At 35.6% G+C, this 15,416-nt stretch overlaps 1 protein-coding gene across 2 annotated transcripts in view; it reads right to left on the reverse strand.

Moving 5' to 3' along the window:
* NRK (Nik related kinase) overlaps window positions 1-15,416 on the reverse strand; it is a 155,573-nt gene that overhangs the window by 60,517 nt on the left and 79,640 nt on the right. For both annotated transcript variants that reach the window (XM_060182704.1, XM_016193796.2), the window contains exons 5-9: window positions 11,446-11,571; window positions 9,981-10,091; window positions 9,013-9,103; window positions 1,903-2,033; window positions 421-475 (exon numbers count right to left, since the gene is read on the reverse strand). In XM_060182704.1, coding sequence (XP_060038687.1) covers window positions 421-475; window positions 1,903-2,033; window positions 9,013-9,103; window positions 9,981-10,091; window positions 11,446-11,571 — 514 coding nt within the window. The remainder of the gene's footprint in view (window positions 1-420; window positions 476-1,902; window positions 2,034-9,012; window positions 9,104-9,980; window positions 10,092-11,445; window positions 11,572-15,416) is intronic.

Consider the following 15,416-nt stretch of genomic DNA (forward strand, 5'->3'; position numbering starts at 1 on the left):
GACCCTGGGTCCATGCTCCCAGAGGGATAGAGAATGGGAAAGCTATCAGGGTAGGGGGTGGGATATGGAGATTGGGTGGTGTGAACTGTGTGGAGTTGTACCCCTCCTACCCTATGGTTTTGTTAATTAATCCTTTCTAAAATAAAAAAAAAGAAAAAACTGAAACAACACACAGTTGGCCTAATCTAATGTATCATCAGAGAGAAAACCATAAACTCTTTTTATGCCTATATCTAGCTGCTTTGATTAGAGAATTTGATAATCACTGAAAAGGTATAATTTAAAATTGACACATCATGTGACACTTGTGTAAACAATACTAGTTGACTGGTACAAGTGGCATTCTCATCTTCCAGGAAGGTAGATCTGTACAGATTATATCTATTAGCTTCATGAAATGTCAGAAATATTTGTACTCACGAGGAGCTCCTTCAGCCATTTCAATAGCAGTGATTCCCACAGACCACACATCACTCTGTAAAGGAAATGATAACCAGATATGTCACTTAAAATGGGAAGCTGATAGTATTTAGAATCTCAGAACAATATTTGGCTGAGGGAAGATGCCAAAATCATAGACATTCTATGTCCTATCACATAGGTAAATAATTCAATTGTCACTCAAGTTCATACTATGTATGGATAATAATGACATTCATCTCAGAGGACTACTAAGAGTACTAAACTAAGCAATATATGTATACGTACTTATTTAATGCTTTTATTAGTTTCTGATACACAGCAAATTTAGGATAGAATTATTTTAATTTCATAAAATTATATTCTAGGACGATTCATGAAAATTTCTTCACTGCAATTAACAGTCTTTTCCTTTTAAAATATGGAATGGATTCTGGGCTAGAGGGATGCTGCCTCTCATTTCTAAAGAAGTCAAGTGAATTATGATTCTGGTTAATAGTTCTCTAAGTTTAAAAGCTGTTGTTATGGTCTAAGTTTTAACATCCTATGAAATCAAATAATAAGAATAAATTATTAATATGTATGAAAGTTCATATAGCTGATATGGACTTTAATCTTATATCTATGAACCATTTTTAAGAAGAAGCCACTTAAAGAACATTCTGCTTCACAATCTCCATAGTGTATAATAACACTGAATTGCAACAAGCTTTCAATATGTCTGCTTGCTGATCATGCAGGGGGCATTTAAGGGAAAGGGGAAAGGGATGAAACTTAAATCAATCAACTTCAACTATTAAGTCCTAGGTTCCACACAATGAAACCACAATGAATTGTCTGGATGACTTAGGGCATGGAGAGTGAATGTGGTTTTTCCAGTCTATAGCAAATGGAGAGTTTTCTTTCCACATCAGCTTTTTAAAAATGTGTACATAGATATATATTGTCCAAATCGCAGCTACAGTGGAAATTTTAATAAATAGCATGAATTGTTCCTTAATTTGTCTATTCCACTGATTTTTTGTGGTTTGGAGGTAAACTATGCCAAGAATTTTCTCCATTACCCTGAGTAATCAAATAATAATTATTATTATTTTTATTTTTGGAGTTAAGTTACTGCAGGGATTAATAATTGGCTTTACATTCATTCATTTTTAAGGTTATGAAGACTTCTGATCCTGGAAGTTAAATTTCCATGTAAAGCCACATAATATAACATTTTACCACGAAGCTGTAAGCAATATGAACTAGACTGCCTCAAATATGGATAGCTCCCAATGTCCTACTTTGCGCTGACTCCTAGAAAATGTTTTATGCATATGCTCATATCACATACAGGAGTTATTACTATTATTTCTCATTAGAGTTTAATGTGAAAGAAGGAGATGTCTGGCTTTTTATTCACTTATTTTATCACTAAAATAAATTTTAGTCAAAAGTTCATTCTAAACTTCAATTTCCTCTATGTGAACTACCACTTACTCTGTAATCATAGGAGCGTCTTGGGTCCTCATCACAGTTAATCACCTCAGGTGCCATCCAGTATGGTGTCCCAATGAAGCTATTTCTCCTTCCATTAGTTCTGCTCACCTGGGCACTCACTCCGAAATCCACTACAAAATTCAGCATATGTCAAAATAATTAATCAGTAACAAAAAACTCAATAAGTCATTGCTTTAACTTGGAAAGCCAATACAAAAGCCACAATGGATAACAGATTTTCAGTCCAACCCAGCAAACTTTACCATGAAGTCTACTCCAGAAATACTGGGCAATAGGCTTTTGCTGCTATTTATGTTGGAAAAAGACTCTGAAGCGCTATTATAAATCTACAGTAGGTTTGGCTGGATGTTTACCATGGATATTAAAACTAAAGTTCCATCAGTACACCATGACCCTCTGAAGTGATAACATATGTAGTGTTCTGATCTGCCAAAAATTTTGAGGTAGATCAGCAATATAAGGAACATCTAAAAATCTAAAGCATATTAGTGCTCCATTAGGCCAGTATTATGACATTAAAAAAAATCCCTATCACCCCGATAAAAATGAGTTTTCTACTATAATTTAGTCCTTTTTTTCTGTAGATCTTCTGAATCAGATATACATATTTATTGTGGTATCCATATCCTTGCCTAAACTATAAAAGTTAAGTCTTCCATTCATTTGTGGGATGCATTTTATGAAACTAGTGTGATATTCTCAGAAACAGACATAAGAAGGCTAACATAGATTTTGAGTTACTTATTCCAGAAAAAAACAAGATAGAGTTAAAAAATGAAGGTGGTTTTCTACTTTAGAATGGTTTCCAGGAGTCTAGAGGATGGAAAACAACATTATCTAAAATGGAACTTGTAGAATCTAGAAGAAAAAAGTAACAGGGAGTCGGGCGGTATCGCAGCGGGTTAAGCGCACATGGCGCAAAGTGCAAGGAGCCGCTTAAGGAGCCCGGTTTGAGCCTCAGGCTACCTACCTAGAGAGGAGTCGTTTCACAAGTGGTGAAGCAGGACTGCAAGTGTCTATCTTTCTCTCCTCCTCTCTGTCTTCCCCTCCTCTCTCCATTTCTCTCTGTCCTATCCAACAACAATGACATCAATAACAATAATAAGAACCACCACAACGATAAAAAAAGGACAACAAAAAGGAAAAAAATAACAAAAAGCTGAACGTTATAGACAGTCTAACAGGATGTATCTAACAAGAACAAAAATGTCAACAATGTGGAAAAATCATAACTGAATGCTAGGAAATCTCATAGCAAGATACCGTTTTTTAGAAACCAGGTTAAATCAGAGCTCATCATTCTTACTAGCTCTAAGGGTAAGCATTTTTAAAGATTTGTTTATTTTTAACATGTGAGTGGGAAAGAACACAAAATGTTGGGAATTGAATTTGAAACCTCAAGCTTTAATAGCCACTGTGTCACTTCCCAGGCCACTGAATGTATATTTTAAGGCCAAGGAATATATACGGAGGTTATTAGCTGTTATATGATATCTAGGAGGAAAAAAGACTAGAAGAATGATAAATGGAAGTAAATGTGTAAAAAAAGGAAAGCTGAGGGGAATCGAGCGGTAGCTCATGTGACACGAAGCACAACGACCGGCCTAAGGATCCCTGTTCGAGCCCCTGGCTCTACACCTGCAGGAGAGTCGCTTCACATGCGGTGAATCAGGTCTGCAGGTGTCTATCTTTCTCTCTCCCTCTCTGTCTTCCCCTCCTCTCTCCATTTCTCTCCGTCCTGTCCTATCTAACAATGATGACATCAATAACAATAATAATAACTACAACAACAATGAAAAACAACAAGGGCAACAAAAGGGAAAATAAATAAATATAAATATAAAAAAATCTTTAAAAGCTGAAATTAAAATAAAAGTAGATATGAAACCTCAACAATGGCAAAATTTAATGTTTGTATTGGCTTGGGAACTAGAATGTGAGGAGTATTAACCAGTTGTAGTCACAATTATAATGTGATTATTTTCTAAACTCTCTATCATTCTCTTTAACTATCTGTATCCAACGCCATATAATATGTAGCTAAACCATGTTGTGATGGACAAAATCCAAGACCAAATATATTGAAAATAAAGTTACGTGTAAATCAAGCCAGATTTCAAGTATTAAAAAGTTTTATTCACCAGAATAACAGGCATGAGTTTTAGTACATGGGCTTTATAACAGATTTTTTAGTGATATTTTTACTTATAATTTCTCTCCTATGTAACAAATGTTAGATTGACAAGGAGCTAGATCCCTGTATATGTGACTGCTTCCACATGTGAACACAGAGGGCAGCCTGTAGAAGATTGCCTATTGTGCACATTTGAATGTGAAAACCATATGCCCCTCAGATATTTAAAAGCACTGCATTTAACTTTTGTTTGTAGTTCTTAGATAAAAAAAAATCTTACATTCTCTTGAAGTTATATCTCATTTATTCTATGAATGAATCTCAATGAACAAAATCTCTGGTCTGGTTATTTATTTAGCAGAACCATGGGATCTTAAAGTTATTTTAGAGCTATCATAAGAAAGAGCTGATATACTTCCATACAGGATTGCTACTGTGACTTATGTTTTTTTGTGACTTATGTTCTACGATACTTTTCTTGCTACTCAGAGTATGGTCACTGCTAATATTTATAATTAAAACCAATCAGCAATATTAATTTGGAACATTAAATAATGTAATATATAATTCCCTGTATCCCAGTGTAAAAATGTGAGGCTATTTTAAAATAAATGACAAAATTATTAATCCTATAATAAAAAGTCAAATTTTCTGTTTGTTAGATGTCTAGTCCTGACTTTGTTTAGGATGTTAAGAATATCATTCTTATGTAGGGCACCAAAGTAAAAACCCAGTGGTGAGGGGTAGACATGTAGCTTCCTGGGCCAGTGGGGGGTGGGAGTGGGCGGGAGGGATGGGTCACGGTCCTTTGGTGATGGGAATGGTGTTTATGTACACTCCTAGCAAAATGTAGACATATAAATCAGTAGTTAATTAATATGAGAGGGGGAAATCAATTGTATGTCTCAAAGGTTCTCAAAAGACAAACTGAATCTTTTTAATAGATAGGCTACGTATTTGATATGCGGACTCTCTCAAAAGCCTAGACCAAGTAGATTAGAAGCTTCCAATAGCACAGCTATATACAAGATACCGGGTACTGTACAGCAAACCATAACAAAGGGACTTTTCAAAGTTAACCCAATTAACAAATAATGTGATGATAATATTAACTATTGATTGTCTTTTTGAACCCTAAGACAGCAGGAACCTCACATCTTCACTATAGAGCCCCTACTTCCCCAGTCCTGGCACCCTTGGATAGGGCTCACTTTCCCGTATGCATCTCCCAATCCATACCAAATAATATTGCATCCGCCGATCACAACCTAACCAAAGCAACGATTGCCATCTCAACATGCTTCACCTCAGAGTGTATCCAGAGACTTCACGTGTGGAATGACAACCCTTCAGCTTCATTACTCGGGTGAGACCTTTCCTTTTATAGTACACTCTAATTTCATCTCAGGTAGTTCACTTTCTAACAAAGTCCCATAACCTAGACATACACCAGTTTCTGTGAGAGAGAGCGTATGTGCACACGTATCCATAAACTACTGCAAAATATATACCTGAAAGCAGGATTACACTAGAATTTGCAGTGAGTACCTCCCTAACACTTCCTCTCCACTATTCCAAACTTGGGATCCATGATTGCTCAACAAATTGTTTGGCTTTGTATGTTAACTCTCTTTTCAATCACCAGGTTCCAGATGCCACCAGGATGCTGGCTAGGCTTCCCTGGATTGAAGACCCCACCAATGTGTCCTGGAGCTCAGCTTCCCCAGAGACACACCTTACTAGGGAAAGAGAGAGGCAGACTGGGAGTATGGACCGACCAGTCAACGCCCATGTTCAGCAGGGAAGCAGTTACAGAAGCCAGACCCTCTACCTTCTGCAACCCTCAACGACCCTGGGTCCATGCTCCCAGAGGGCTAGAGAATGGGAAGGCTATCATGGGAGAGGGTGGGTTATGGGGATTGGGTGGTGGGAATTGTGTGGAGTTGTACCCCTCCTACCTTATGCTTTTGTTCACTAATCCTTTCTTAAATAAAAAATTTAAAAAAAAAAAGAATATCATTCTTTTTTTAATGCACATAAACACCATTTCCACCACCAAAAGACTGTGTCCTCTCCCCCCCCCTGCTGTGCCAGGAAGCCCAATGGCCACCCTCCCCTTCACCACAGGGTTTTTACATTGGTGCCACTCTAATTGATCTTGCTCTTTAAATATTGTATATAAAATTCCAAAGAAGAAAGCTTGCTTAAGTAATTTGAAAGACAACAGATATCTTTTGGAAAATATGATGACCCTAATCTTTGATATAAAACACACACACACATACACACACACACACACACACATTGAGGTTGTGTAGTAGCACACAAGGTTGATTATGTATAACATATGAGCATACATAAGGACCAGAATTCAAACTCACAGTCTCCACCTGCAGAGAGAAGTCTCACTAGTGATGAATCGGTGTTGCAGATGTCTCTCTTCCTGTGTCCCCTTCCCACTCAATTTCTCTCTGTCTTATCCAATAAATAAGTATAATAAAAATAAATCTTAAAAATCCCTGTTACCAAAAGACAGATATTCTGGAAAAAATTAATAGGGAAATAGTTGTCTAAACTGAAACCACAGATGATATGGACCTAACATATATACACAGAACTTTCCATCCCAAAAGAAATGAATACACAGTCTTCTCAAGTACACATGGAACATTCACAAAGGATTCATCATATTCTGGGATACAAACACAGCCTAAATATACATGTAAATATTAATATTATAAAATGCATCTTCTCAGACCTTGATGATATGAAGCTAGAAATAAATCGCAAACAGAAAAACAAATACCCCCTCCCAAAGTATGGAGCCTAAACAACATGCTTTTGAACAATACAAGAGATAAAAAATAAGTTTAGAATTACCTCAGTACTAATGAAAATGAATAAAAAAAGCTATGAGACACTACAGGATGCAGCAAAAGCAGTCCTGAGAGGGAAGTTCATAGCAATACAGGCCCACATTACTAAGGAAAAATTACTAGTAAGCCATCTAAAAACCCAACTGAAACAACTAGAAATGGAGCAACAAAGAGACCCAACAGTTAGCAGGAAGCAGGAAATAGTTAAAAAAAAGAGCAGAAATTAAAGAAATAGAAAACAAAAGACCATCAGGAAAATTAAATAAACCAAGAACTGGTTCTTTAAAAGGATGAATAAAATAGATAAACTACTAGCTACACTCACCAAGAGAAAAAAGATAGAAAGCTATGGTAAAAATCTCTCAGAAATGAGAGAGGATATATTACAACAAATGAGGCAGAAATGCAAAGGATCATGCAAGACTCATTACGGATATCTATATAAAAATCAACTTGAAAACTTAGAGGAAATGGGCATATTATTAGAGTCATACCAACTGCCAACCTTGACACATGGTTGAAGTAGATAAACTTAACAGGCTGATCACTAGTGATTAAAAACATTAATCAATATTCCACAAGAATAACCAAGCTTGAATGGCTATACTAATGTATTTTATAAAACATCCAAAGACCTAACACCTATCCTCCTCAAACTCTTCCAGAAAACAGAAGAGAAGAAAATACTCCCAAATACATTCTATGAGGCAAACATCACTCTGATCCCCCCAAACAGGAAAGGAATATGTCAAAAAAGAAAACTACAAACCTATATTCTTGACAAACGCTGGTGAAAGGTCCTAAACAAAATCTTTACTAATGGGGGCCTGGGGGTGGTGCACCCCGTTAAGTGCATGTAGTATGAAGTGCAAGGACCAGTGCAAGCATCCAGGTTTGAACCCCCAGCTTCCCAACTGCAGGGGGAGAAGCTTCACCAGCAGTGAGGCAGGCTCACAGGTGTCTGTCTTTCTATCTCCCCCTCTTCTCTCAATTCCTCTCTGTCCTATCCAACAAAAATGGGGGAAAATGGACACCAGGAGCTGAGAATTTGTAGTTCTGGCACTTATCCCTAGAAACAATAAATAAATAAATAAATAAATAGGTAAATAATTTTTGGATAATCAAATCTAACAGCAGATTAAGAGGACAACCCACCAAAACCAAGTGGGATTCATCCCTGGGAAACAGTGATGGTTCCACATCCAAAAATCAATCAATGTAACCAGCCATATCAACAAAAAGAAAGTTACAAATCACGTGACTTTATCAATTGATAGAGAAAATTGTTTGATAATGTTCAACACCCATTTATGATAAAAAGCTCTCAAGAAATTGCAAGTGAAAGGAAAATGCTTCAACATAATAAAGGCTATATATTAAAAATCCATGACTAACATCATACTCAGCAGGTAAAACTGAAAGTTTTCCCCTTAAAATCAGAATCAGGTAAGGATATCCATTCTTACCACTTTTATTCAATATAGACCTAGAAGTCTTTGTTATGGAACATGTACTCAACGGAGTACTATTCAACCATGAAAAGGTGATATTGTGTCCTTGGGGATAAAATTAATGGTATTGGAGAAAATTAGGCTTAGTGAAGTTAAGTAAGGAGGTACAGAACAACTACAGGGTGGTTTCACTTATATGTGTAATTGAGAAAATTGAACTTGAAAACAAACAAAAAGTCAACCATATCGAAGACTGTGGAAAACTATAGTGGTTATCTAGGAAGTGGGGTGGTCACAGACTTTTGGTGGTGGGGAAGGTGTGATATTTAACCCTATTAATTTATAATCTCTTAAATTCCTATTAATTTAAAATGTCAGGGTGGGAAATATACTTACTATTTCAAGTTCTCTAACTGCCTAGACCATAAATCTGAGTGTACACATTTTCTTTAGCCTAAGTATTTAACATTTCCAAACAAATTTTCAAATTCAGACTATTTACAGGTGAGAAGACACAGAGGAAATAATCAGTAGATATCATTAGTAACACAATCAGAAATACAGGTACTCTAAGGTGTTTTTCTCCACTAAGATATTTTGGACCTACAGGTATCAAGAATAAACTTACCTAGCTTTACTTCAGCATTGTGTGTCAGTAGCACATTCTGACCTTTGATGTCCCGATGAATTACGCGGTGTGCATGAAGGTGAGCTAGGCCCTGCATACACATACATGCATATGTTAAAAAGATACATGACTATGCATTTTTTTTTTTCTGGTACTGTTCTTAGTATTTTTGGAAGGACTGGACAAAATTCTTTCTTTAGACTGGAATGATTAAACCCAGTTCCTAGAAATACTACTTTTGGCTATAAGGAAAGGAAAATAAATCAGGACACCCATGAAAGAAAAATAACACCAGAAAGTAATGCTTGTATACATTGGGCCATTTACTTTCCTTTCTGGTCTTCGGATTTCCAAGTAATTATAAGAATAAAGACCAAGGCATCTTAAATATCATACCTCAGTTATTGTTTTTGTTCTATTCCTCATCCAACCAATTTCTTAGTCCAAAATATTTTCTAGTTAACATTGTAGACTGAGAATTTGAGTGAATATGGAAATTCATTTTAAAGCATTTGCCATTTGTACTGGCTTACCATGTTGGCTCTATCCCACTCACCATTAAATCTAACCTGTGACTTTGCTAACCCATTACCTTACTTTAATAAAACGGCTCCAGCTACTAGAGATTAATAATAGAACAGCAGAAAATAAATCTAAAATTTATTGATTTCAAACAGTAAAAATGTTAATAGTTATTAATGTGTCCTTAGTATTTTCAAAGTATTGTGCTATATTCTTGACATGGAATAAGTAAAAAATACTAAAAACAATCATGACCATAATGGTCATGATTTGGAAGGACCTTATTATCCATCCTATACAGAGTCTTCCTGCAAGTTTTAAGGATAGCCCCTAAATATCTTCATTTTGTCTTTTTCCATATCCTAACTTGGAGCTTATTATTTTTAATGGAGCACTGTATTTCAAGACTTTCAAGGCAAAGGGAAAATTACTACATTAAGACTCACCTGAAGAATTTCCCGGCAGATATAAGCAATCCAGTCTTCCTTTAAACTCTGATTTCTGGTCATTCTCACTACATCAGTGACTGAGCCTGCTGCACACAATTCCATCACCATCTTTAGGGAAGTCAGAAAATTATCAAGAATTAGAAAGTGATTATCTGAAAATGTCAACATCTGGAGTGTTTTAGTTCATATAGCTTGTACTTGTAGGTAATGTACAGAGATTAACACACTGCAAAGAGTGAATCTATTGCCGTCTAGAAAACTCCAAAAGCCAGTAGAACTAAGAAAAGATGGAAAAAATAAAATGATAGGTAGAAGAAGGAAAAACAGGTACCACACCAGTGGTGTTTATCCAGCAGTAGGAATATGAGATAACACATGAAGGACCAAAACATTTAGTTTATTGAAAAAATAAAATCATGTATCTTTATAGAGTCAGTATTGGACTGGTAGGATACCACACCTAGAAAATCTGTATGCCTCTACTTTTTAAGTGTTCAACCTAGGTTCTAGTATGACCCTCATGCATTGAGGGAAATTTCAGTGTTATGGTACATTTTCCTATTTTCCTCTTCCTTTATTTCTATTTCTCACTATATCAAAAGAAGTTGGACCTGAGCATGGATCCCCAGAGACAGTAAGAAATTAAAAATAAGTAAAATAAAATATTGTGTAAATAAAATAAAGAATTTAAGCTTAACATATAAAAGCATAACTGTTTTATTATTGTTGCTTTCTCTGTTTTGCTCTAAATGATAACTCCCAAAGTACTGGAAAAACTACAACTTCAAGGGGGTATTGTTAATCTTAATTCAACCTGGCAAACTTTTCCTTAAGCAAATATTCATGTTCTAGTGACTATGTATATATATATATATGTGTGTGTGTGTGTGTGTGTGTGTGTGTGTTATTTTTATCAACAGCTATTTTGAAAGCATGTAGGTAAATATAATCAGCACATAAAGCAACAAAACTACGGTTGAAAATAAATGCTAGCTAAGTATTTCCAGTGTGCATTTAAGTCCTTCCTGTCTTATCCCTAACACCTTTGTCAGATGCTTACAGTTTTTTTAAATAATTTAAATGCTAACTTATTACATAGATGAGAGGGTAAAAGAGAAAGGAGAGAGAGAGAGGGAGAGAGAAATAGAGAGAGAGGGATAGAGAGAGAGAGGAATAGAGAGAGAGAGGGATAGAGAGAGAGACTGAGACTCCAGAGTTATTACTCAACTCTGTTACACATGGTGCTAGAAATGAAACTCATACACGCATGTCCCTGTATTCTCTTGCTGAGTCATCTTCCAGCCCCAATTTTTTATATATTTCATGATTTCCATTTTCAGCAATCAGTTCATATTTTGTCATTCGTACTACAGTAAGCAGTTGAGTGCTTAAAATTACCAGTAATTGTAAAAATGACAGCTACTAAAAGTGTGCATCCGGATTAAGATAAATAAACTCATACCCAAAGTTGGTGTCTCTGGCCAGGCGGGCTCATCTTGAAAAATGCACCATAGAAAGACACAATATTTTTGTGGAAAGAGTACTTCTTCAAAAGGTTAAGTTCAGTTCTGAGATCCTCCTCTTCATCCTGTAGGATAAAGATAGACATTAAACTCTAAAGCTATGTCGTTCAGAGACTATGAGGCCATAAACCATATTAGATTAAATGGCAATCCTATGGCAACCCAAGGTAATTATAACTTTCTAATTATAATATACCATGCTAATTTAATAATGGAAACTATACACGAATCACCAGATTGTGTAGTTATCACATTAATCAAGAATTTGGGAGAAAATAAAGGTGAGTTAAATGCATTTTAATTCATTATTCTCTTTCATGTGTACACGTATGTGTGTGTGTGTGCACGCACGAGCAAGTGCATGCCAGCACTTCACACTTGCATGATTTCACTGTTCCTGGCAGATTGCTTTTTCTCAAAAAAAGAAAGACATAGACAAACAGAAACAAGAGACACCACATCACATGTAGCTTCAAACTGGCTCTTATCCAATACCTTGTATATGGTAAAATAGTTGGTAATAGTAGCAGAATAAAATAGAAAGCAATCTTTACTTATAACTGCATGCTCCATGACAACCAGTAGTTTTATACTTCCTCTCTAACTCCACCACCATTCTGAAATATTGGTTTTAATAATTCAAAAATCACAAGGGTTGGGGTGATAACATAATGGTTATGCAAATACTTTCATGCTTGAGGCTCCAAGGTTCCAAATTCAATCCCCAGTCCCACCACACGCCAGAGCCAAGCAATGCTCTGGTATTTCTCTCTGTATCTCTCTCTCATTAAAATAGAATAAATATTTCAAAGATCACCACACAATTGTGTATATAGGTGAAATGCACTGAAGAAAAAATATCTTGATATTTTAATTTAATTAGGTAACTTGAATTGTCAGATTATTGCTAATGAATATCATTTTATGCATTAAGGTGTCAAAAACCTAACTTAAAGATAAATACATACAGGGAAATTTGATATTATATTCAGTACTGAATACAAGATAGCACATACTGAACTTGAGTTTGATGTGAAATGAATAAGGAAGTGATACAGTAGTTGGCAAAGGGAGTACGACTGGATTATTTTGAATGCCAACTATTTCCATATTTCTTTTAGTTGTAAATTATAAAGATCTCCTACTGCATCCATAAAAGTTAAATTTATATAATTATTTCAAAAATACTCATACTAGGATAATTGAAATATATCTGTAATACATGAGAAAAATAAGAGTTTTTAATTAAAAATATAGCCAAGCTCCTGTTCTCAAATTCAAATAAAAGGAAAATCTTTTATTTCTTTAGAGCAATGAATTAGAAAAGTGAAAAGTTCATATGAAATTAAGTTATTAATCTTTAATCATTTAAATTTCCCTAATTTATCTTGATTTGATGACCTAAGGCTAAGAGAAAATACCTTTTGTTTGAAATTAATGGTTAACTAAATACAAATAAATACACACACACACATATATACACATATCTAATCAGTTACCATTTCCAGCTGAGCTTATATTCTAAGATCTAGTAGGAATGATGCACAATACTTTTTAAATTTAGCATATATATGCACATATACATATGCGGAAAATCAAAATAATTATTACAATTATTAAAATAAATAAAAGGCAATGTGACAGAATATGTCCCCAAATGTTTTGGGACCTCAGGTAGATGAGCAGAAGTTGCAGAATATTCTTTCCTGAGGAGTTTACAATGGGTTTACCCATAAACATTCCACAACTAGAAAGAAATTTAGACAACAAGTAATCTTTGGGGAAAGAAGATAGAGTATAATTTCTCCAGTTGGAAACCCTAATGACACTTTGTCTTTTTGTACATATTGTGAAACAATGGCACTAATGAATAAATGTACAAAATGAAAATTATATAGAATTTCAGTTTCAAGTCTTATTTCAGCTTCTCAGGAAAACTCAGTTTGTTTTCTTTCTCCCCTTCAGGGGCCAGAAGGTATACCACTTTGTTGGGTGCATGTACTGTCTACGGTGAGGCCCACACTTAAGCCCTAGCACCACATAAGAGTACCAAGGTGACTGACAAGGGATGTCCTAATATTGTGTTTTTGTCTCTTTCACAATCTGAAATGAAAATACTGGCCCAGGAGTGGTGAATTCACACATGTATGAGGCCCCAATTCCATTTAAAAATCATTTCAGACTCCCTTACCTATTTCTTATAATATAACTAAAAGATAATTTCTTGTGGCTGTTACAATTCCCCTAAGTGCAGTCTGCTTCCCCTGTGACATGGCTCCACTTTGAAATGGTAGCAATACCAGACACAAACCTCAAGCAATACCAGTTCCTTATATAACTAGGTCTTTCAGTTTTTAAGACATCAATGTTCTGCTCAGCAAAATATAGTCATGAAGTGTGCAATAAATAAAAATTAGACAATATCAGGAGACTAAGAACACAAAAATACATGAAAAAGAAGCAGGTTCTAGAATGAATCATTTAACTTATTTGTTAGTTTGTTATCAAGGAGTTTCCTTTACTTTTTGTGTTAAAGAGTTCATGTTCCCAGACAAGAATCGGAAAACAACTGGACTCTAGGCAATTGTGCAGTTATATTTGCTTATGTTTCTGACCTTGTTTCCAGGTAAGCTAAATATCCCAATGTTATTTTGCTTATGACAAACCTGAGACCTAGAAAGGTTAAGTACACTTTTTCTTTTTTTTTAATTTTATTTATTTATTTTCCCTTTTGTTGCCCTTGTTGTCTTTTTATTGTTGTAGTTGCTAGATAGGGCAGAGAGAAATGGAGAGAGGAGGGGAAGACAGAGGTGAGAGAAAGATAGACACCTGCAGACCTTCACCACCTGTGAAGCGACCCCTGCAGGTGGGGAGCCGGGGCTCGAACCGGGATCCTTACGCGGTCCTTGCGCTTTTCACCACATGAGCTTAACCCGCTGTGCTACTGCCTGATTCCCCAAGTCCACTTTTTCAAACATTCATTACCTAGTTTAAGATGTAAACTTGGTTTTCAACACATTTCTCTGGATATCCACATTATTTCTACAAACATTTAAAGAGTTGTGTGTGTAAGTCATGAATTTCTTATTCCAAAAGGTTGAGTAGGATTCTAAGACGCTAATATGTTAGACATTATTTTCCTTACAAAATGTATATAACCAGAAATTCAGAGCCATCAACAAAGCTCATCTGGATAGTATGCCAGCTACGTAACATGCAGGATCCAAGTCTGAACCTGGCCTTCTCTGTACTAGAGGAAGCTTCAGTGCTATGTTAGTTAGTTTTCCTCTCTGTCTCTATATCTGCCCTTCTTTTTCTATATGAAAAGTCAGCTGGGAGTAGTGAAGCACTGGTAATGACAAAAAAAGAAAACTCAAAGTTCAAGTTTTATTCAAGTTCAAAACTTAAAGAAAAAAAAATATATATATTTTTACCAGAGCACTGTTCAGCTCTGGTTTATGGTGATGCTGGGGATTGAACTTGGGACTTTGGAGCCTCAGGCATGATAGTGCATAACCATTATGCTATCTACCCTCCGCCCAAAAGAAAATATTTTAAGAGTGGGTTTCCCATATAAATTTAAACTGCCCCCAAACCAATAGATGAAGTCCAAATATGTTTGGAAAGTAGTAGCATATTTTCTAGTCTCAAGTAACAGGAAGTTGAGTGTGAGAATCATGTTAGTACATTATATCCATCAGACCAAGTGGGTAATTCAAAACTCTCACACGTCTCTCAGTAATATGATGCTATAGCCTTTTTTGGCTCAGGGCCAGGTGATCTCAGAGTGGCCTGACTCTCCTGCTTTTTGTCAAGAAGAAGCAGCTCAAGGAGGGAAAACTTCCTTTGCAATTTTATCCAATTGAAGAATCAAAATCATTTTTTTTTCTCTGTGGAAATGATACCAGAG

Source organism: Erinaceus europaeus, chromosome X, assembly GCF_950295315.1.
Source record: "Erinaceus europaeus chromosome X, mEriEur2.1, whole genome shotgun sequence".
In the NCBI taxonomy this organism is placed as follows: domain Eukaryota; kingdom Metazoa; phylum Chordata; class Mammalia; order Eulipotyphla; family Erinaceidae; genus Erinaceus; species Erinaceus europaeus.